The 24,744-nt window shown below is 43.8% G+C and overlaps 1 protein-coding gene across 1 annotated transcript; it reads right to left on the reverse strand.

Annotated features, from left to right (window-relative positions):
• Positions 1-22,345: 22,345 nt before the first annotated feature.
• On the reverse strand, positions 22,346-23,195 carry LOC138247011 (putative nuclease HARBI1). The gene is made up of 2 exons (XM_069201761.1): positions 22,828-23,195; positions 22,346-22,727 (listed from the first exon to the last, which is right to left on the reverse strand). Exons 1-2 carry the CDS (start codon positions 23,193-23,195, stop codon positions 22,346-22,348), a joined length of 750 nt encoding a protein of 249 aa, XP_069057862.1.
• Positions 23,196-24,744: the final 1,549 nt, after the last annotated feature.

Below are 24,744 nucleotides of genomic sequence, written 5' to 3' on the forward strand. Positions count from 1 at the left end.
ATGAGAGAGGAGCCACAAATTTCCTTCCACCCAGTGTTCCCTCAAGTCTCCCGATCAAAATGATACCTCACTTGTGTGGGTAGGCATAGCACCTGCGACATGAATTGCCCCAAAACGCAACGTGGAAACATAAAATTTTTGAAAGAAAACAGAGTTGTTTTTTGCAAAGTGCCTACCTGTAGATTTTGGCCTCTAGCTCAGCTGGCACCTAGGGAAACCTACCAAAACTATGCATTTTTGAAAAATAGAGAGATAAGGGAATCCAAGATGGGGTGACTTGTGGGGCTCTGACCAGGTTCTGTTACCCAGAATCCTTTGCAAACCTCAACATTTGGCTAAAAAAACACATTTTCCTCACATTTCGGTGATAGAAAGTTCTGGAATCAGAGAAGAGCCACAAATTTCCTTCCACCCAGTGTTCCCTCAAGTCTCCCGATAAAAATGATACCTCACTTGTGTGGTTAGGCCTAGTGCCCGCAACAGGAAATGCCCCAAAACGCAACATGGACACATAACATTTTTTGAAAGAAAACAGAGTTGTTTTTTGCAAAAGTGCCTACCTGTAGATTTTGGCCTCTAGCTCAGCTGGCACCTAGGGAAACCTACCAAACCTATGCATTTTTGAAAACTAGAGACCAAAGGGAATCCAAGATGGGGTGACTTGTGGGGCTCTGACCAGGTTCTGTTACCCAGAATCCTTTGCAAACCTCAAAATCTGGCTAAAAAAACACATTTTCCTCAAATTTTGGTGACAGAAAGTTCTGGAATCAGAGAGGAGCCACAAATTTCCTTCCACCCAGCGTTTCCCCAAGTCTCCCGATAAAAATGATACCTCACTTGTGTGGGTAGGCCTAGCGCCCGCGACAGGAAATGCCCCAAAACGCAACGTGGACACATCACATTTTTTTAAAGAAAACAGAGGTGTTTTTTGCAAAGTGCCTACCTGTTGATTTTGGCCTCTAGCTCAGCCGGCACCTAGGGAAACCTACCAAACCTGTGCATTTTTTAAAACAAGAGACCTAGGGGAATCCAAGATGGGGTGACTTGTGGGGCTCTGACCAGGTTCTGTTACCCAGAATCCTTTGCAAACCTCAACATTTGGCTAAAAAAACACATTTTCCTCACATTTTGGTGGCAGAAAGTTCTGAAATCAGAGAGGAGCCACAAATTTCCTTCCACCCAGCTTTCCCCCAAGTCTACCGATAAAAATGATACCTCACTTGTGTGGGTAGGCCTAGCGCCTGCAACAGGAAATGCCCCAAAACGCAACGTGGACACATCACATTTTTTGAAAGAAAACAGAGGTGTTTTTGGCAAAGTGCCTACCTGTAGATTTTGGCCTCTAGCTCAGCCGGCACCTAGGGAAACCTACAAAACCTGTGCATTCCCCTAGGGGAATCCAAGATGGGGTGACTTGTGGGACTCTGACCAGGTTCTGTTACACAGAATACTTTGCAAACCTCAACATTTGGGTAAAAAAACACAGTTTCCTCACATTTTGGTGACAGAAAGTTCTGAAATCAGAGGAGCAACAAATTTCCTTCCACCCAGTGTTCCCTCAAGTCTCCCGATCAAAATGATACCTCACTTGTGTGGGTAGGCCTAGAGCCTGCGACAGGAAATGCCCCAAAACGCAACGTGGACACATAACATTTTTTGAAAGAAAACAGAGTCGTTTTTTGCAAAGTGCCTTCCTGTAGATTTTGGCCTCTAGCTCAGCTGGCACCTAGGGAAACCTACCAAAACTATGCATTTTTGAAAACTAGAGACCTAAGGGAATCCAAGATGGGGTGACTTGTGGGGCTCTGACCAGGTTCTGTTACCCAGAATCCTTTGCAAACCTCAAAATTTGGCTAAAAAAACACATTTTCCTCACATTTTGGTGACAGAAAGTTCTGGAATCAGAGAGGAGCCACAAATTTCCTTCCACCCAGCTTTCCCCCAAGTCTACCGATAAAAATGATACCTCACTTGTGTGGGTAGGCCTAGCGCCTGCAACAGGAAATGCCCCAAAACGCAACGTGGACACATCACATTTTTTGAAAGAAAACAGAGGTGTTTTTGGCAAAGTGCCTACCTGTAGATTTTGGCCTCTAGCTCAGCCGGCAGCTAGGGAAACCTCCCAAACCTATGCATTTTTGAAAACCAGAGACCAAAGGGAATCCAAGAAGGGGTGACTTGTGGGGCTCTGACCAGGTTCTGTTACCCAGAATCCTTTGCAAACCTCAAAATTTGGCTAAAAAAACACATTTTCCTCACATTTTGGTGACAGAAAGTTCTGGAATCATAGAGGAGCCACAAATTTCCTTCCACACAGCGTTCCCCCAAGTCTCCCGATACAAATGATTCCTCACTTGTGTGGGTAGGCCTAACGCCCGCGACAGGAAATGCCCCAAAACGCAACATGGACACATCACATTTTTTTAAAGAAAACAGAGGTGTTTTTTGCAAAGTGCCTACCTGTAGATTTTGGCCTCTAGCTGAGCCGGCAGCTAGGGAAACCTACCAAACCTGTGCATTTTTTTAAACAAGAGACATAGGGGAATCCAAGATGGGGTGACTTGTGGGGCTCTGACCAGGCTCTGTTACTCATAATCCTTTGCAAACCTCAAAAGTTGGCTAAAAAAACACATTTTCCTCACATTTTGGTGACAGAAAGTTCTGGTATCAGAGAGGAGCCACAACTTTCCTTCCACCCAGCGTTCCCCCAAGTCTCCCGATAAAAATGATACCTCAATTGTGTGGGTAGGCCTAGCGTCTGCAACAGGAAATGCCCCAAAACGCAACGTGGACACATCACATTTTTTGAAAGAAAACAAAGGTGTTTTTTGCAAAGCGCCTACCTGTAGATTTTGGCCTCTAGCTCAGCCGGCACCTAGGGAAACCTACAAAACCTGTGCATTTTTTAAAACTTGAGACCTAGGGGAATCTAAGATGGGGTGACTTGTGGGGCTCTGACCAGGTTCTGTTTCCCAGAATCCTTTGCAAACCTCAAAATTTGGCTAAAAAAACACATTTTCCTCACATTTTGGTAACAGAAAGTTCTGGAATCATAGAGGAGCCACAAATTTCCTTCCACACAGCGTTCCCCCAAGTCTCCCGATACAAATGATACCTCACTTGTGTGGGTAGGCCTAACGCCCGCGACAGGAAATGCCCCAAAACGCAACGTGGACACATCACATTTTTTGAAAGAAAACAGAGGTGTTTTTTGCAAAGTGCCTACCTGTAGATTTTGGCCTCTAGCTGAGCCGGCAGCTAGGGAAACCTACCAAACCTGTGCATTTTTTTAAACAAGAGACATAGGGGAATCCAAGATGGGGTGACTTGTGGGGCTCTGACCAGGCTCTGTTACCCAGAATCCTTTGCAAACCTCAAAAGTTGGCTAAAAAAACACATTTTCCTCACATTTTGGTGACAGAAAGTTCTGGTATCAGAGAGGAGCCACAACTTTCCTTCCACCCAGCGTTCCCCCAAGTCTCCCGATAAAAATGATACCTCACTTGTGTGGGTAGGCCTAGCGTCTGCAACAGGAAATGCCCCAAAACGCAACGTGGACACATCACATTTTTTTAAAGAAAACAAAGGTGTTTTTTGCAAAGTGCCTACCTGTAGATTTTGGCCTCTAGCTCAGCCGGCACCTAGGGAAACCTACAAAACCTGTGCATTTTTTAAAACTAGAGACCTAGGGGAATCTAAGATGGGGTGACTTGTGGGGCTCTGACCAGGTTCTGTTACCCAAAATCCTTTACATACCTCACAATTTGGCTGAAAAAATACATTTTCCTCACATTTTGGTGACAGAAAGTTCTGGAATCATAGAGGAGCCACAAATTTCCTTCCACCCAGCATTCCCCTAAGTCTCCCGATAAAAATGATACCTCACTTGTGTGGGTAAGCCTAGCGCCCGAAACAGGAAATGCCCCGAAACGCAACGTGGACACATCAAAATTTTTGAAAGAAAACAGAGGTGTTTTTTAAGTACCTACCTGTATATTTTGGCCTCTAGCTCAGCCGGCACCTAGGGAAACCTACCAAACCTGTGAATTTTTTAAAACTAGAGACCTAGGGGAATCCAAGATGGGGTGACTTGTAGGGCTCTGACCAGATTCTGTTACCCAGAATCATTTGCAAACCTCAAAATTTGGCTAAAAAAACACGTTTTCCACTCATTTTGGTGACAGAAAGTTCTGGAATCAGAGAGGAGCCACAAATTTCCTTCCACCCAGCGTTCCCCAAAGTCTCCTTATAAAAATGGTACCTTACTTGTGTGGGTAGGCCTAGCGCCCACTAATGGAAATGGCCCAAAACACAATGTGGACACATCACATTTTTTTATAGAAAACCGTGCCTACCTATGGATTTTGGCCTCTAGCTCAGCCGGCACCTGGGGAAACCCAGCAAACCAGTGCATTTTTGAAAACTAGAAACCCAGGGGAATCCAAGATGGGGTGACTTGCGGGGCTCTGACCAGGTTCTGTTACCCAGATTCCTTTGCAAACATCAAAATTTGGCCAAAAAAACACTTTTTCCTCTCATTTCGGTGATAGAAAGTTCTGGAATCTGAGAGGAGCCACAAATGTTCTATCACCCAGCGTTCCCCTAAGTCTCTCGATAAAAATGGTACCTTACTTGTGTGGGTAGGCTTAGCGCCCACAAATGGAAATGGCCCAAAACACAACGTGTACACATCCCATTTTTTCACAGAAAACAGAGGTGTTTTTTGCAAAGTGCCTACCTGTGGATTTTGGCCTCTATCTCAGCCGGCCCCAGTGGGAGCAGAAATGGCCTAAAATAAATTTGCCTCCCCAATCCCCCCCCCCGGAGCGACCCTTGCCTACGGCATCACTCCCCCTGCGTGACATTGGCGCCCAAAACAAAATCCCCAGTGCCTAAAATCGGCCAATCTGCCCCCAAAGGGGGCAGAAATGGTCTAACTATAATTTGCCCCCCAGGGGAACGACCCTTGCCTAATGGGTCGCTCCCCATCTCTAAAAAAACAAACAAACAAAAAAAAAATACAAACAAAAAATTGCCCTGGCGCCTAGAGGTTTCTGCCCCCCATGGGGGTAGATCGACCTAATAACAATAGGCCGATCTGCCCCCAGGGGGGCAGAAATGGCCTAAAATAAATTAGCCTCCCCCACCCCCAGGAGCGTCCCTTGCCTACGGGGTCGCTCCCACTGCGTGACATTGGCGCCAAAAAAAAAATCCCCGGTGCCTAGTGGTTTCTGCCCCCTTGAGGGCAGATTGACCTAAAAACGGCCAATCTGCCCCCAAGGGGGGCAGAAATGGTCGAAATACAATTTGCCCCCCAGGGGAGCGACCCTTGCCTACGAGGTCGCTCCCCCTGCGTGAAATTGGCGGCAAAAAAAATCCCCAGTGCCTAGTGGTTTCTGCCCCCTTGGGGGCAGATTGACCTAAAATCGGCCAATCTGCCCTCAGGGGGGGCAGAAAAGGCCTTCCTACAAAATGCCCCCCATTGGGAGCGACCCTTGCCCAAAGGGTCGCTCCCTTATGTCTATTTAAAAAAAAAAAAACAACATCCCTGGTGTCTAGTGGGCATTTCAAAAGCCGGATTGCAAGCAATCTGGCTTTTGAAACGCATGGAGAGACTTCAAAGGGAAGGAAATACATTTCCTTCCCTTTGAAGCCTCTCCGGGCCTCCCCCACGTGATCGAAAGAGAAATGCAAAGCATTTCTCTTTCGATCGTGCTGGAAGCTGAGCTTCCAGGCGATGGGGGAGGCCCTGTGACAAATCAGCGCGGGCTCGCATTAGCTCTGTCTCTCCTGATCTTCAAATAATTGGCAAGTAATTTCCCCATTTTATTTTGGCCTCCATAATATCTTGCACTGCTTTTTAAGAGATAATGGGAAGCAGCATTCATAGCTAATATATTAAAGGTGAACTTACCTTTTATAAGATGATATAATGATGCCTCATTATTAGAAATATTAATAATCTTATTCAAGTTTTTAATTTTGTATGTAATTGATTAGATTGGAATTCCATATGTTTTTCTTAGTTGATACAAATGTTATTATGAAGCCTCTGGCTGCTGCTTTGGAAGAATCCCAAATGGGTACAACAGAGGAATTAGGTGTAGTGTTAAGAGTAGGAATTCATTAGTAAAGGTTTCAAATTCAGAAGTGAATTTAGAGTCTGAAAGAAGTGAGTTATTAAAACGCCATCTGCCTGCATGAGGTGAAAAAGGAATATGGTCAATATCTGTATATACTGGTGCATGGACTGAAATCAAAATTGAGCTTATTTCTGAGTGAAGAACATTTTGGATGAGGGATTTACTGAAAAAAAGATAATCTATCCGAGACTGTGAGTGATGTGGGGGTGAATAAAAAGTGTATTCAGAAAGATTTGAATGACATCTTCTCCAAATGTCAACTAATGAATTACGAAGAATGTGTCAGAGTCACCAGATCCTTGGGGTCTGTGCACGTTCCCAACACTTCCACCACAACACAGCTCCAATACCCTGATCAGAATTGTCACAGAGTCTAAGAGAGTCCAAGTGGGGAAAAGGGGATTAGGAAGGGAACAGCTGGGAAGGAGACCTGTAGGAAGCAAAAAGGTTAAAACACACAATATCAAGATTATATCATATTAATCAATACTAGGCTAATGCTCTAAGCATTGTCATTCTGAAAACATGGACAACCTAAGCATAGACTAAAATAACTAGGCTTCAAGATGACTGGATACCTGTGAGGGAATCAAGAAAGGTTAAATACAACTTTCAAATTCAAGTATTATCTTTTGCATGAGGATCAGGAAATAATCTGAATGATTTCTAAACCATTATATGAATCGTGTTTGAGAAACGTATTATGTACATGCAAACATTACATCTAGAACTCCAGCTTTTTTGTTCTCTCAAAATTACCAGAACATGACTTGCGCACATTGCAGATTTTTACAAAGGTTGTAAATACCATGGAATGATTGTGCACCATGAATAACATAAATTAGACTAGAGAAATAAATCACGCGTCTTGCCAACTCGAAAGCCACCAAGTAAATGCCTTAAAATGGTAGCGCATAATGAACACCGTGATTTTAAACACAAAAAAGGAATCACGCGGCTTGCCGATTCGAATGTCACCATATAAATATCAAGAAATGGAAGCACACAATGAATATCGAGGGTTAAAGCACGAGAAACGAATCGCGCGTCTTGCCAAGTCGAATGCCACCATGTAACTGCCAAGAAATGGTATCGCACAATGAATATCAAGGGTTAAAGCACGAGAAACAAATTGCGCGTCTTGCTGATTCGAATACCACCATGTAACTGCCAAGAAATGGTAGCGCACAATGAATATCAAGGGTTAAAGCACGAGAAACGAATTGCGCGTCTTGCTGATTCGAATGCCACCATGTAACTGCCAAGAAATGGTAGCACACAAAGGGTTAAAGCACAAGAAATTAATCGCGCGTCTTGCCGATTCGAATGCTACCTTGTAAATGCCATAAAATGGTAGCACACAATGAATGTCAAGAGTTGCACACAAGCAAAGAATCATGCGTCTTGCCGATTTGAGTATCAGCATGTAAATGCCATAAACAACCAAGCGCACAAGAGTAAAATTGTTTATCATGCAAAATTAGGCCCAAGAACTCGAAAGCCTTCGAGAACGGGATCGTAGGCCCAGCCCGACCTCCGTCTTACCGCCCTGATCAAGGATCACCAACAAAGTGAAAAGGGCAAGGCTGGAAGATCAAAGTAGGCCACCGGAACAGGAGCTCAGGAAGTTGCTGCTGCTCTGCACCGGGACCTCTGAATAGTGAGCACGTGGAGCTGGGCTGACTCCCTTTTATAGAGTCTTAGCCTAGCCCACCAACCACACCCAGGCATGCTGCAGGGAAAGCTTCTAGAAGGCCCTGGAAGGGGACCACACCCTGACACAGTATGCAAGCCTGCAGCAGTACATCACATGTGAACAGTATTTATATGCATGCTGAACATAAGTCATATTCACAAAAAATAGCAGGCAGGAACGAATCTAAACATTAATTCAACCAACCAATGAATTCACTTTTGGTTAGTAGGGTCAATTGCTTTCCCTTATATGTATTAATTCATTTATTTACAAAAATAGCAATGTATACTTCATCATGAGAACATAAATAAAACAATCTCCAATTATCTCAAGTCAAATCAAGAAATTATAAACAAATCAAATCAAGAAATTATAACATAAAGTGTACTATACAAGTATTTACAACTAAACATAAACAATACATACAAATAGGAAATGCCCAACGAAATAACTCATCCAGGTCACTCTGGTACAAATCTCATTGTGATCCTGTCTACTTAGGGTGACCAAGGGGGTAGCACTCATTTACACACACCTAAAAATCTTTTAAGGTGTTTATCTGGTGCTTATACAATATTTACACTCTCTGTTCGTTATTTATACACCCTTGATCCCGCAAGGAAAGTGTCGACGCGTTTCGGCCTATAAAACTTGTGGCCTCTTCAGGACAGTCGAAGGACACTGGCTCCACTTCCTTAAATCAACAAAGCCTCATGTTGTATAAAACCATCAGGCCAAATTATTTATTTGGTTCTTAGTATTATCCTACCGTTTCTGATTAAATTAAACGGTAATGGCACCATGCAGTTGGATGTCTGTCTCATTTGTGGCGGTTAGTTTTTCTTTTTAATGAGCAGCTTCCCCGTTCGTGTCGATAACTCGTTCGTGGCTCTGCATGCGAAGCATGTACGCTGAACATAAGTCTTCAGGATTAAACTCTGCAATGCAAAAGGTTAAACATCATCATATCAGCACAATGCATAAATTATGTTAGCTTGAAATTGTTAGGTTTTTGCATTCTGGTCACCCGTAGAGCGCGTACTGCCCTGATGTTGACAGAATGGTAGATTTAAATTGAAAGTGCATCTTAGTATGTACAAACTTAACTTTTGAGTGCCTATCCATTATGGCATCATGAATTTGATTACAATCCCCACCTAATAAAACATATTCATTGTCACATTGATGTAATTTATCCATTAAATTGGTCTAAAATATATTGTCCACTGAGTTTGACAATAATCCAGCGACCCTCACAATCTTTTTCTTGGTGAACCGCCGTAAGGTGTAACTTTTTATGGCGAAGAATCAACATTCCATTTGTCTTTCTCAGTGCATGAGAAGCAAACACGTTGCCTACCCAACATCCTTTTAATTTAGTAACTTCCATCTCAGAGAGGTGTGATTCCTGACATAGTGCAACATCTGTTTTTAGTTAGGCTAAACAAGATAACACTCTTTGTCGTTTGATAAGATTACCTAACCCTTTGATATTCCATGTAGTAATCTGGAATGTAGCATGAAAACATTAGTATGCACATATTGTATATTTACAGTATTATAAAAAAGTGAGATAATAAGTAAAAAATTAGAAGAATAAGAACAGTGTTGAATGAAAGGAGAGAAAGAGGGAAAGATTGATGGGAAGAAAACAAGAAAAGATAAAGGATAATTTAGAATTATGGAAGAAAGGGATAGAAAGATGACAGTACAAGTCATACAAATGACAACTGAAAGACATACCTACGAAAATACAGAACAACAGGGGAGGGCAGCAACACCAGAAGATGATGATGACAGCAATCAAGGTCCACAGAACACAGGGATGGCCTCAACTTGAATGAAGTTGTCACATAAACGGGAACGAGAGGAGAGGAGAGGACATATGCCTATGGTAAAAAAAAAAAAAAGAAATCATGGTGAATTAAATTTGCAGGAATAGTAGAAAAACAGTAGGACAAGAAATAATCTTAAAAACAAGTCTAAGTTCAGGTGACTGTTGAAGTGTCCATCTCTTTTGCTCCATGTTGTTGTAAAAGTTGTTTGAGTGTGACCAGATTCTCGAAAGTGGTTGAATCTAAGATTCATGGCTCCCAATTCGGGACGCATGTCCAAAAATTGTTTGCAGCTATCGACTACGGCTTTAGCAAAATCTTGAGAAAAATATAGTCTTTGACCAGCCCATATTATTTGTTTTTAGCTTTAACTGCAGACAAGATTTGAATGAAGTCTATATATTGCAAAAAATATAGAATGATTCCTCGTGGTTTATAAGAGACCTTGGGAACCAATCTGTGTGCCTTCTGTATATTGAGGGAGGTGGTTGAGGACAAATCCAATAGCTTTGAGAGAAAAGACTGAAAACAGGTAGTCGGACTGGAGCCCTCAGTGTTTTCAGGAAGACCATATAAGCAGATATTATTGCTACAGTTTCCATTTTCAAGATCCTCAGTATGCTTTTTGAGTAGTGATATTTCAGATTCCAAGTGTGAAATCTGGGAAGCTGCTTGTTTAAGATTGTCTGTTTTTGTTCCACCAGCAAAACCTGTGATTCCAGGGAAAACCATTTATCATCCAAAACGTTGCAATGTTTTTGTGGCCTCTTCCATAAAAGGATTCAATGCACGGATTCCTATGAACTCAAATCCATGGAGGTTTATGCAGATTTCACTGGTGAAGGGGGATCTTTTTAAGGCCTTTTGTTTGATCCTGTTGCCAGTTTGTTTAATTAGGCAGCTTTCAGAATGGTTCATGAGTGGGACTCAGATTTCAGAGTTACTGCATCTTTCATGTCGTCACAATTAGAATCTGAATCTGACTGATGAGTAGATGGAGGAGTATTAGAAAGATTTAGATACCTTATTTTTCCCATAAGCACGAAGGCCCATATTTAGACTTTTTCAGTGCTGCATTTGCGTTATTTTTTTAAGCAAAATCAGTGGAAACTTACACAATACAATTGTATTTTGTAAGTTTGCTTGGCTTTTGTGTCAAAAAGCAGCGCAAATGCGGCGCTAAAAAAGTATAAATATGGGCATAAGAGAGAAAATAGTTAGAAATTGTTGGAGATCCGTAGGTGTGCAAGGATATACAAAACAAGAGGAAGCACACTTGGAGTCAACATTGTGTCTGTGTGACCTTAAAGTAGGCATAAATGTTGGAACTCCTAGTAGGCCATGTTAAAAGGAATAATAATTAAAGCTACTTTAAATAATTAAACAGAGGTGTAATAATAAAAATATTTCGTTGAATCTAGTGAAGCGAGCAGATAAAACAGATGTAGTGAGATGTTGGTGGCTTCAAAAAGGATATTGCAAGGTAAAGGCAATGAACAGAGGAGAAACTGATAATGAAAAAACAATTATATCATCACAACCACTGAGAAAAATGGGAAACACTTCCAAAAGAAAAGAAAAAAAGGAGACGCTCCCCCTTTTTAATTTAACATTATATGAAGGAAAGCAGTTAACCAAGTGGATGTAGCATATTTATAGAGCATGACTGCTCTCTAGTCATGAGGAAAAATCCCCCCGGGGCTGGCCGCACAAACATATATACATAGCAAAAGTCGCTCCCGCAACTCACGGATACATCTGGAGGAGACGTAAATTCGTCTCCTCCGAAAAGTAAATCCCGAACGACAGTAATGCCTTCTGAGGCCCCTCACGGCCGCGGAGCCTCAGTGGGTGCTGCTGTCTCGATCAGTGCCATAACCATGCCTCAGCTTTCCGTCACTCTACCCAGCATTTCTTACCGGTGATCGCTTGCGAATTAAGCTGCTTTTCAATTGATTTTCTTCTACCATTTATGCTCCATTTGGTATCTTTAATCAGGAAATGGTCTAGGGAGGAGTGGTCAGTTGCTGGTTGCTGTGCCTCGCATAATAGAGTGTTCAGGAAATGTTTGCCAATTTCAAGAAGGCCAACAACATGGACTTAATAAATATATACCGTACCACGTTTAGCACATGTAAAAAAAAAATTTAATAAGGAGAAAATATTTTCCCCTCCTTAAATATGGGATTTTGACAATCCATTGAAAGCGCATGCAATCTATTCTGAATAGGAAGACTTGCTTGATGAGAAATGCAAAATGTATTTCCTAATTCTAATAAACCCCTTCATATGGAAAACATTTATAAAGGCAGAGATTTTGAAATTCACGTGTACCTTACAAAATATAAATGAAAGAAAGTAAATTTTAAGTGCATGCGATGTAAACATAAATTTAAATGAGGAAAATACTTTTTGAATCTGGTACTTATAGATTTGGATTTCTGTGTCACTTTAAACCACAGCTGCAATGGAATCCTACAAACATCTGCTCAGGCCCTGATTCCAAGTTGTACGCTACTGAGGCTCTTGTAAAATCAAATTTTTACTGCTTCCACCCTGTAAAATCACCACAGAATCGTGCATTAATTGGAAATGACTGCATGCGACTGCATTTTCTGGTTGTCAAACCTCATGGTATCCCCTGTACTTGTGTTTTTTTACCGCATGCATGCACCCCTGATCTGAGCCGTGGAGCAATGTGAAATGTGGACGATATAGAGAGAATAGGAGCGGGAAGGTTTTTTTTTCTATGTTGAAAAAAGAAAAAAAAATGAGGCTTGACTGCTATTGTATTTATTTATCTGGAATTACTGGCTGGATAAATCGTATTTAATTTTCTCATACTGGGTAAAACCGGAAGAGGAAAAAAACAATAATCTCATAATTATGTGGAATAAAGTAAAACTTAACAGCATGTGTTCATTTTGTTCCGCCCACACTTTAATGTGAACGTCTCCTCTAAAAGCTATGCAATTTTCCCGATCAGTTTTATAAATTGGAATCAGATTGTGGCTGATGCAAATAAGTATTTTTGCTACAATTTAGCACAATATCCAAAACATACATATTTAAAGGAAGTGTGTGGTGAGTTCAATTCAGAGGGGCTGAGAGGCAATCAGTAGAATGGTCATATTTGTTATTATAAGGGATACCGGTGGAATTATTGAATGCTTCATGAATTATTTTTTTTAAAATTCCTGAGCCGCAATCGTAGCATAGCTAAATGAACCTGTACACATGCCCCCAATATATTAGACTAGCCAAGGAATTATCCTCAAAAACATAATTTGCCGTTGAACAATTTTCGAACGAAATTCTAGTCAAATCCATCCTTACAAACTACCATTTATAATCATGGAATACGTGTAGTTCTAATATTTGGTATACAAAATATGGTGCTGTTTATCTTCCAAACATTTGTATGCTTTTGTTCACAAATGAATTGCATAAAACAAATCAAATAAAAGGACCTCCCTGCAAATTCTCCATCTGTCTATTCGGATCCAGAGATCCCCTTGTGTGCTTGTATAAACATGAGCAACAACAAAAATAATATTTATTAAGACTGCTTTATCAGCAACATTCTTCGCAAGCAGAAACACAGCAATACAAGCAAACTTTAAGTAAACATGTGGAGAAATTGCTTAAAAGAGATAATAGTATATTTGTACAAGTTTTGTCTTTCTTCTTTTCCCCTACTTATAGACATGGAATAAAGTGTATTTTTATCTAAGGCTTGAAGCTCGAATATACCCCTAGATGAAACAAATAAACAAAGCATGTGATTATCAGAAAAAAAACTCTAGACTAATTTCGGAGCTGCTGCTAATGATGCCAGCAGGTTTAAATGCTCCTCTTTCTAGGTCGACCCCCATTTAGATCAGTCGTTTCCTGGATTTACTTTTTCTCCGTCTGGCATTTCCTGTCACACCTTTTCCATTTTCATTCAAGTCTCTACCATGGTCGGGTATTTCAGGTCTTTCACATAATAACCGAACGGTTTTCTGCATCCTTAAATGTCTTCTGCATCTAGCGTTACAATTTCCTGTGAAAAACCTGAAGAAACACTGGTAAGGGTCTGGTCAGTGTCTGTTCTCAAATAACATGTGTTGGGCCTGTAGGCTACCTGCAGTAATATATAATACCTACTGTTAGATGTGACAGCCGTAGGGTGGTCACCCCTAACTTTTTGCCTGCCTCCCTCCACTTTGTAGAAACAGTTTTTGCTGTTTTTAAGACTCTGCGCACTTTACCACTGCTAACCAGTGCTAAAGTGCATATGCTCTCTCCCTTTAAACATGGAAACATTGAATCATACCCAATTGGACTGTTTAATCTACTTATAAGTCCCTAGTAGAGTGCACTATATGTGCCCAGGGGCTGTAGATTAAATTCTTCTAGTGGGCCTGTAGCACTGATTGTGCCATCCACTTAAGTATCCCCTTAACCTTGTCTCAGGCCTGTCATTGCACAGTGTGTGCAGTTTCACTGCTAATTTGACTTCGCATTTAAAAGTACTTGTCAAGCCTAAAACTCCCCTTTTTCTACATATATGACACCCCTAAGGTATGCCCTAGGTAAACCATAGGGCAGGGTGCTGTGTAGGCAAAAGGCAGGACATGTACCTATGTAGTTTACATGTCCTGGTAGTGTAAAACTCCTAAATTCGTTTTTACACTGCTGTGAGGACTGCTCCCTTCATAGGCTAACATTGGGGCTGCCCTCATACATGGTTTGAGTGGTAACTGCTGATCTGAAAGGAGTAGGAAGGTCATATTTAGTATGGCCAGAATGGTGATATAAAATTCTGCTGACCGGTGAAGTTGGATTTAATGTTACTATTTTAGAAATGCCACTATTAGAAAGTGAGCATTTCTCTGCACTTAAATCTTTCTGTGCTCTACAATCCACGTCTCGCTGGGTTTAGTTGACAGCTCCTTGTGCATTCACTCAGACACACCCCAAACACAGGATACTCAGCCTCACTTGCATACATCTGCATTTTGAATGGGTCTTCCTGGGTTGGGAGGGTAGAGGGCCTGCCTTCACACAAAGGACTGCCACACCCCCTACTGGGAGCCTGGCAGACATGATTGGACGGAAAGGGGACCTGGTGCACTTTTAAGCCACTTTTGAAGTCTCCCCCACTTCAAAGGCAGATTTGGGTATATTGATAGGGCCTATGCCTCTACCAACTCCGACACTTCCTGGAGAAGAAACTTGTAACCAGAACCTGCATCCTGCCAAGAAGAACTGCCTGGCTGCCCAAAGGACTCACCTGACTGCTTTCTGTGAAGGACTGCTGGCTTGCTGTTGGCCTGCTGCCTTGCTGCTCTCTGGCTGTGGTGAAGAAGTGCTCTCCAAGGGCTTGGATAGAGCTTGTCTCCTGTTCCCTGAAGTCTCAGGACCAAAAAGACTTCATCTCTTCAAGAAGGACTCCTTGTGTGGTGAAATTTGATGCACAGCCTGCACCGCAGTAAAAAATGTAAACGCATGGCGAACCGGAATGACGCAGCCCGACTTCGCAACAAGAAGATGGACGCAGTGCCAGCATAGTGACTGGAAATTCGACGCACGGCCCACTGGATCAATGCACAGCCGACCCAGAACGACGCAGCCTGACTTCCAGAGAGGAATCGACACAGCACCTGCTGTGCAGTAAAAAAATTCACGCAAAGCCCACCGGATCGACGCAGCTCCTATAACTTCACCCTGCCAGAGCAGGAAATCGAGGCACCATCCCCGGGGCATCTGAGAACCCCACAACCCAAAGAGGGTCCACAACCGAGTGCCGGAACTTGACGCACAGGCATCCCTGCATGAAAACTAAACAACGCATCGCCGTGTGCGGCACGAGAAATTGACGCGCACCCCTTTGTTTCCACACATCTCTTCCTCTGCGGTTCTTTGCAGAGATTTTTCATGCAAACCAGGTACTTTGTGCTTGAAAGATAACAGGGGAATTTAAAAACAGCGCCCATCAGAGCTCTCTTCCTGCACTATGCTCCCACCTAGGAGCAATCAAAATATAACAATATTGAAGCTATTAGATTGGTGCACTTCACTCACGCAGAGGAAGCAGAAAATGCACTGCTGGGACAGCACTACAGTGGAGGGCACAGGGGCCTCAGTATCCCCTGGAGACAGCAGGAGGGAGCACAGAGAGGCAGGGCCCACAAGCAGGCCAGCACAAACAGTTGCAGTCAGTGGCAATTTCTCCTAGTGACCCCACACGTCACAGGTCAGTACAACAGTAGCAGTCCAAGGTGGTTCCTGGCGAGTCCCTCCAGCAGTATCCTGTGTACAGTTCAGTAGTCCATTAGTGTCCCTAAATGTGGGAGGAACCCCCTGTGCTTATACTCATTTTGTGCAGCCTCCACAAAAGGGGGAGAAAGAGTTCCAATCAGTCCTAACTGGTTCTAGGAGTGTCCCCTCTCTCCTCCAGCAAAGCCTCCAGACACCATTGGGGGGTAAACAAGCCCTTTGTGTGAGACCGGGGCACAGCCTTTACAAAGGCAGGTGTGCCCCTCCTCTCCTTCTCTCAGCCCAGGAAGGCCATTCAGTATGGAAATGCCTTTCTGTGATACCTCCACCCTCCCTGTGGGACAAGCTGTCTGAAAAGTATACACAGAGCCCAGCTGTCACTCTGCCTCATACGTAGATTGGAGACAAGCTGCAAAACACCAATTATAAGCACAGAGAAATGCTCACTTTCTAGAAGTGGCATTTCTATAATGGTAATAAAAAATCCACCTACACCAGTAATCAGCATTTCTCACTACCATTACAATCATACCAGGCATGCCTACACTACCCCTCATAGATCCGGCAATACCACCTAGACATAAGGTAGGGCATTTCCAATGCAATCCTATGAGAAAGGCAGCACTCACAGCAGTGAGAAACTAAATAGGCTGTTTGTCACAATCAAGACAAGCCACACAACTAGGCATATGTCCTGCCTTTTAGATATATAGCATCCTGCCCATAGGGATAGATAGGGCTTACCTTAGGGGTGACTTATATGAAGTAAAAGGAGAGTCCTAGGCCTGACAAGCACATTTAGATGCCAGGTCTCTCTGGCAGAAAACCTCATTAGCAGGGCTAAGACAGGTTTGAGAGGCTACATCTGTGACTGGCGCAGGCCAACTAGTAGCATTTAATTTACAGGCCCTGGGTATAGGGATACCATTGTACAAGGGACTTATAGCTAAATTAAATGTGCCAATCAGGTATAAGCCAATCATACCAAGTTTAGAAGGGAGAACACATGCACTTTGGCACTTATTAGCAGTGATAAAGTGCACAGAGTCCTAACGTCAGCAAAAAGGGTCAGAAAAAGTAGGAGGAGGAAGGCAAAAGGTTTGGGGGATGACCATGTAAAAACGGCCATATACTAGAATACATCTGTATGTTTCCTCCTAGGGATGTTAAATCACAACACTGCACTGCTCCTTAGGAACCTAACTTACCAAACTGCACCACACCTTAGTAACACCTTAGTAACTCACACAGACTCAGGACTATTATACGCAAACATACTGAAAGAGGACTTTTTCCAAGACAGCTCCTTAGTATATAAAATAGGGACATTATTACACCTCTTCTGAGAAACCACACTTTACACAGGTGAAGCATAGCGATCTCACTAGATGTAGAGAAGACATCCAGTGATGTTGAATCAAGATATCTAGAATACTGGTAAGGTACGTTATCAATCTGAACTTGTTCAACAGAGGTCAGACACCTACAGTAGTGCTCCACTGCACAAATTCACTGTGGCAAATTGGTATTAAGCACTTTTGACAACAAAGAAGTATTAGACAAGGCTTTTGTTCTCCCTTGCTACCTTTTTATTGTACACCCGATCCTTTAATCTATTTGGAGATCAAATTGAGGTCTAGTAGAATCCACATATGTTAAATCCTCTGCATGGCAGCCCTCAGAACTAAGACTGCTTCCAAATACTATCACATTCATGAAAAATCCTGTGTTTTTAATTACTACATATCTTTTTCAGAACATATCACTAGAGACAATTTCTCATGCTTTTGATACTCCATATAATGAATATCACATTTAACAACACATGGCATTTCCCCACATTCCATTACTCTGCTGGCATTACAATGTGTTGACCTTTACAGTGCAGTGTAATACCACACAGGGCTTTAGAGTGGCCGTCGTGCTGGGTAGTTCTAGTTAGGACCATGAGTCAATAGGAAAGGCATTTTTTAGTTTGCTAATAACTTTGGCACAGCTTGCGAATCTTCACAAAATGTTTTGAAAAAAAAGATCATCCCCCATAACTCCTTCCTGGAATATTTTGTGGTGAGCCATCAAGTGGGGATGAGAAAAAGGGAGGTCCCAAACAAGTTTTCCCCATTCATTTTTCTATAGGAAAATCTGATATAGCTACAGCCAAAATGACTGAATGGAATTACACCAAATAGGCAAAAAGCCTAATCTTGGTCCACAAGGTTTGTTTTTTTGTGATTTGTTGTAATTTCATTCAGTATTTTCAGAAATATTAATGTTACAAAAATGTAGATATTTCATGCCATGAGGATCCACTGAGCTGACAAAACTCAAGATGAGATCTGATTGGTTAAGTACTCAGAGACCCAATCCCTGTCCTAGAAAAAAAGCTAAAAAGAACTTTAAAGGGGGCAGGGTAAAGATACCCTGCTCCCACAGGCCTCACAAGGGTGTCCGAGAGGGCCAAAACCAGAATTTTTTAAATCAGTGCTGGGGACACAGATGGGCACCGGTGCACTCCAGTTTAAAAAAAGGTATCTGGCTCCTGTGCTGACCCATAGAACGGGGCCACTTTCAGAGAGCCAGAGGATGTCATGGGGGCCATGCTGTGGTGGTGCTTCAGGTGGATACCGTGAACACCAGTTATTATTAGTAGCCTCTGCATGGCCCATGGGGATGCCTGCAGGTAGCGAGTGGATCCACAAGGGCTAAAAATGATGCTCCCATAGAAGCCTATGGTTCACCGTATTTTAAAAACAGCACAAACATGTTGTTAGGTACAGGTAATGGGGCACAGAAAAAATGGTGCACAATCTCTGATGTGCCACTTTTCTTAAATATGGGCCTAAGTCTCCTGGGTCATTAAATCAGTGGCAACAAGAGAGCTTACCATATTTTTTAAAGGTCTCCTAGTTCGAGCTCCATGTTCTTCAGTTGTATTGCAGGGCCCCCTAATAGTTGTTTTTATTCATGCATTTTGTGGATTGAAAAATGTTAAAAGAAAGACTCAAAGATATGTTGATTTAAAAAAAAAAAGAAAAAAAAGTATTTTTTTGTACACATTGCAATTTGTGAATAAAGAAATATACATTTGATTATAATTATTGGTTATTTTTTGACAAAGGCAATAGATCTGCTTTCTATATGCCGATATGCTGACCCCTTGATGTAGCCAATAGGCCTATTTTTCAATATTTTGGTGTTCTTACTCTTTGACAAAGTCTGTAAATCTCCCTCTCGTACCATAACACCTTCTATATTATAACATCACATAGGGGCCGATTACAAGTTTGGCGATCTGAATGCAAGCCCACTTCACTGGCAGCTGCCAAAAGATCGGCATGTATGAGATACCCAGCAAAGCATGCAAAAAGACAGCCAAAATTCTGATTCCACCAAGACCCTGGAGGGCCGGAAAATGCAGTCCGATCACCGGGACCGCCAGCCCACCAACCAACCACTGAACGTATTACAACTCAAAAATCACCATGGTGGTCTTGCCATAGTAGTCTTCTAATGGCCGTGAGAACTGCGGCAGTTGGTGGTCCCCACAGTAATACAACACACCACATTGGATAGATTTGAAAATAACACAGCTGACAAACATACACACACTCAACACACCCACCAACCACACTATAAAACACACCCCTTCACATCCCACAATCCCTTGCCTCTACAATGCAGAACACAACAGTAGTGGAACCAATAGGATAGGCACCACTCCACCTCACATAAGCCACACATCCCACATCTGCACCCTCACCACATATTTGCACACTATCACACACTTCACTGCACACCACCCACTCATCACACAACACATAAAAATGTATGTTCCCCCCATTCCCTCACTTTGCAGCCACATATAATTGGAGGCTAAGTCCAGCAGGCTACTGTTGCTCGGAAAATGGGAATGTGGCAAAGAATAGTCAACAGAGCGAATTCTGTAGGCAGCTACTCATGCACAAGGGATTGCATCAGGAAGAGGTTGAATGACCTCAGGGTGACGAGGCGTTTGATGGCTGCCAGGCACCAGCTGGCGGTACACAAGACTGGCGGGGGTCCCCCACCTCCTCCCCCACAGTTCACATCCTGAGAGGTGAAGGTCTTGGCCATCCTGCATCCTAAGGGCTTGACAGAAATACCTTGGGGAGTGGAGGTGGGTAAGTTACAACTAAGAAATGTGTTCCCCCAAATGTATTGTCATGCATGCCCACTGCTCACCTTTACCCACCTACAATGTCACCCCACTCAAAAACCCACTGTCCACCTGTCTATAGACCCCTGTCTGGCCTCCAACATTTCAATGAGCCCCACCTGGGGGGATAATATACCATTAGAATGGGTGTACCTCAGGGATTGACAATACTACAACTCCCAGCAGGTACCATGCTACTATCACCAATACCAGAACACAGTACCCTTCACCACCAAGCCTGTGTCCGAAGGATAGATTCCATCATTGTGTGCCCCCCTTCCACGTACCTGTGTCTCATCAGGACACCTCGGACATTGACGGACCTGGACCGAGTGGTAGAGGGCAAACTGTGCCAAGGGTGCTGGCACGTGGGGGTAGGGTGTGTGGGATGGATGGTATGGTATGGGCCAACAGCATGAGGCTGCTTAGGATGGGTCTGGCCGGGACACCATCATCCAACTCTTGGGAGAATACCACATCCCAAAGCATGATCCAAAGCAACAGTCCCAAAGCATGATGGGCCAGGGTCCCTGAGTTGGACCAGGGACTTGACAAACTCAGGGAGATCAAGTAGCTGTAGAGGGATTACCACCATGAAATCTTACAACAGTGGGAGGCCCACACTGCCGCTGTGACCTCCTTTACAGGGGCGCTGAGAAACATCAACACCATTCTGAGCAGGGATAGGGGACAACAATACAGCCTTTCCACTGGTCCCCTAACATCAGCCCCTTCAACATCTGGGGAAGCAAGTAGAAGGCCAGACCTGCCAGGGGAAGAATCTATCTCAGACACCCCTGCCTCTGTAGCTGAAGAATCACCAGCAAGAGGGGACGTCCACCCAAGCATCCAGGAGGTGTGGATGCCAAAACCTCAACCACTGCCAGGAAGTAACCTCTTTCTGATAGAACTCCTTTGTGTGCTAGAGACTCACTCTGTTGTCTGTTCAACAAACACTTTGCATTTACCAGAATAGTAGGGCACTGGACTTTGAACTACAAATGTTGTGGCAGCTACTCTAATGATTACATCCACCATGGCTGATCCCTTCACTGTGTTTGATTTTTCTCATTGCCTGGCACCTTTAACTTAAGAACACCTGTAAATAAACCCAACTAGCACTCTATCTAGGTTCAATAGTGTTTTTGGGGAATATATTTGGGATGTACAATGTGAAAAACATGTGATATTAATGATGTACATGTAAGAATATCAATGTAAGAAGGGACAGATCACAGGCTGGGTCAGGCAGAGTACCACTGCCAATACAATACAAGTGGTCTGTCACCCAAATATCATTTATTTGCACTGTACAGCCTATAGGCTGCAAATATGTCTGGACTGATATAGCCAAAAATGACTAAACAATGATTCACTTTTATAGATATCCCAAAGTACAGTCCACCTGACCATCGAAAAAGGGCTATGTCAGACCTTGTACCAAAGGATAGGCAAACAGATAGGTAGATATTGCCTCTAGCTTGACCCTTATCCCATACCACAACCATATCTATCCATCTTGAGATACCTCTTGACACAGACAGAGGACAGTACAGTGGTCCCTAGGCTGGGGCCTATCCTATTACAATGGTTAGGCATCAACTGCCATGTCACATGCCTAGGTCAGTGTAAGGGCACAGCCACTGTGGCCTGCAATGAGGAAACACTTTGACAGCTCTATACAGGGCATATAGCAACATTGTCAACACAGTGTGAAGGGAGAATTCAAGGATTGGCCACAATGACATGTCAGAAGGGCACATGACCACACACATTAGACCATTGAATAAACATACCTGGGAAAACAGGTCCATTCTCAAGCTCAGATAACTCCCCTCCCACAGTAAAGGCAGCCTGGGCATGGTACCCACATAAACCACATTTGTCAGACCAACCACTTCCACCTGCCAGTGACACAACTCTGAAATGTCCACTTGAGAATGGCATGGGGATGAGACCTGGACGGAAAAAGTCACATACAAGGAGTTTAGGCAGGCAAAGGTATTCATGAAACACAAAAGTCAGTCAAATCTTCTGAGGCTTCCCTGTCAGTACAATATGACTACACAAATCAAAGGAGATGCTCAAGAAAGGGACATCTTCAAGTCTGATGTAGCCAGCAAATATGGCTCCATGATGCATTGCATAGAATGTCCTGTCTCAAAATATAAGAATCCATACAGTACCCCATGCAGGCCATCAGGTATTACACTCAGGTGAAGTACTGATTGATGAGATCTGCATGGATGTCTCCACCTTCATCCTCAAAACTGTCATTCTCACTTGAAATTTCAGGAGGCTCACCCTGTGGCACTGCCAGCTGCCCCTCATCAGGAATGGATGGAATGTTCCTCCTCAGGGCAAGGTTTTGGAGCATGCAGCGGGCCACAATGATCTTACAAACTTTGGAGGGTGAGTATAAGAGAGCTCCGCCTGTTTTGTCAATGCTACAGAATCTCACCTTCATGAGCCCAAAATCCAGCTCCACGACCCAGCATGTTCTCCCAAGAGCCTCACTGAAGCAGTCTTCTCCTGGTGTTGTTGGTTTCTCACTGGTGTCAACAACCAGGCACGATTTGAGTAAAGAGAATCCCCTGTAAGGCAAAGTGACATGTGGGCAACCATGAGTACAGAGAAAAGTGTCAATAACAGCAGACATGATACATACAAACACACATGACATATGTGTCTTACCAACCAGCCAGGCCCTCCCTGGGTACAGTTGTTGTTGTCAGCTGTGGAATAGCACAGTTCCACATGATGAAGGCATCGTGGACTGAACCCTGGAAAATGTAGAGGTCTGCCAAACACACTACTTGGACATTGATAGAATGGAAGCTTTTCCTGTTCCGAGAGACCTGTTCAGTGCCAAGCAGTAGAACCAAGGCTACATGGTTACCATCAATGGCTTCAACAACATGTGGGATGTGTGCCAAACCACAGAATTCTGCTTTCACATGCGCAAAATCCTCTCGTAGAGGAAACCGGATGTTGCTGTCCAGATGCTTCAACACTGCTGAGAGGAAATCCTTCAATACTAAACTGAACATCGGCTGGGACATCCCAGCAGATAGGGCCACTGTATTTTGGAAGGACCCTGTGACAAAATAAATCTGTGATTGTCTGCCTAACCAGGCTGTAGATCTGAATCACTAATCTGTCCTCCGTGGTCTGCAAGCCAGCAAGTGGATGGAGGGTGTCTGATCCATCTCCTCCCAGGATAACTATGTGGGCCAAAAAACAAACAAGGCAGTCACTAAGGTGGTCATTACAACCCTGGCGGACGGTGTTAAAGCGGCGGTAAAATTTGAATTACGACCGTGGCGGAAACCGCCAACAAAGACAGCCACTTTAACACTCCGATCGCCACAACGGTACAAACAAACAGCATGGCGGTCACGGCCAACAGACGGGTGGAAGACAAAGTACCGCCCACAGTATCACAACCTACCAATCCGCCACCTTTTCCGGGGCGGATTCACTGCGGACAAAAAAACGGCGGAAACAGGACTTTGAAGGGAAAACGCTCACCTCTACACACCCCATGAGGAATCCGGACGCCATTGAACCAGAGCTGCACATCCTGCCAGCCATTATCTTCCTGCTCCTCTACCAGGAGCACGAACACCGGCGGCAAAGACAACGGTGAGTACTGAACCTACGACACAGGGGAAGGAGGAGGGAAAAAACAAGGGCCACACACGTAACACGCAACACCCCCAGCCTCACCCACTACAACACACACACCAATACAGCATGATACATTACAGTTACGCCCCCAACCCCCAGGAAGAATGCAAAGTCAAAAGCAAATGAGTGTAACCATTGTAATATATTAAAATCAAGTACTCAAAAATATACATATACACTATAAACAAAATATACAACAAGCTTAATAGTCCAGGTAGTGCTCCAATGAAGTCAGTGGAACACAGGGCCATCACGGTATGGGCGAGGCCCACACAAGATCCCCGACCATGACGGAGAGAGCAAGAAAACATGCACCTCAGCGGGAGGGAAAGGGGGGCACCTCAGCCGGTTGAGTGCACGATGCCAAATCCACGAGGGGGGCCACATGCCCACTGTTCAATCCTGGGGAGTGCAAAGCAACAGTCTCTCAAGTCTCTACAGTGGGTGGGCTTCCCACTGCTATATCCTGGGGAGTGCAAAGCCACAGTCTCTCAAGTCTCTATAGTGGGTGGGTTGCCCACTGCTGCATCCTGGGGAGTGCAAAGCCACAGTCTCTCAAGTCTCTACAGTAGGTGGGTTGCCCACGGCTATATCCTGGGGAGTGCAAAGCCACAGTCTCTCAAGTCTCTACAGTGAGTGGGTTGCCCACTGCTATATCCTGGGGAGTGCAAAGCCACAGCCTCTCAAGTCTCTACAGTGGGTGGGTTGCCCACTGCTATATCCTGGGGAGTGCAAAGCCACAGTCTCTCAAGTGGATAACAGTCTCCACTGGTTCTGGAGGGGGCTTTGTGCCCAGAGTGCTTCATCCTGCTAAGGACAGAGGTAGTGGATGACAGTCTCCACTGGTTCTGGAGGGGGCTTTGTGCCCAGAGTGCTTCATCCTGCTCGTGACGGACTCAGTAGCGGCAGTTCCCTTGGCGC

The sequence above is a fragment of the Pleurodeles waltl genome, chromosome 7 (genome assembly GCF_031143425.1).
Source record: "Pleurodeles waltl isolate 20211129_DDA chromosome 7, aPleWal1.hap1.20221129, whole genome shotgun sequence".
Taxonomy (NCBI): Eukaryota; Metazoa; Chordata; class Amphibia; order Caudata; family Salamandridae; genus Pleurodeles; species Pleurodeles waltl.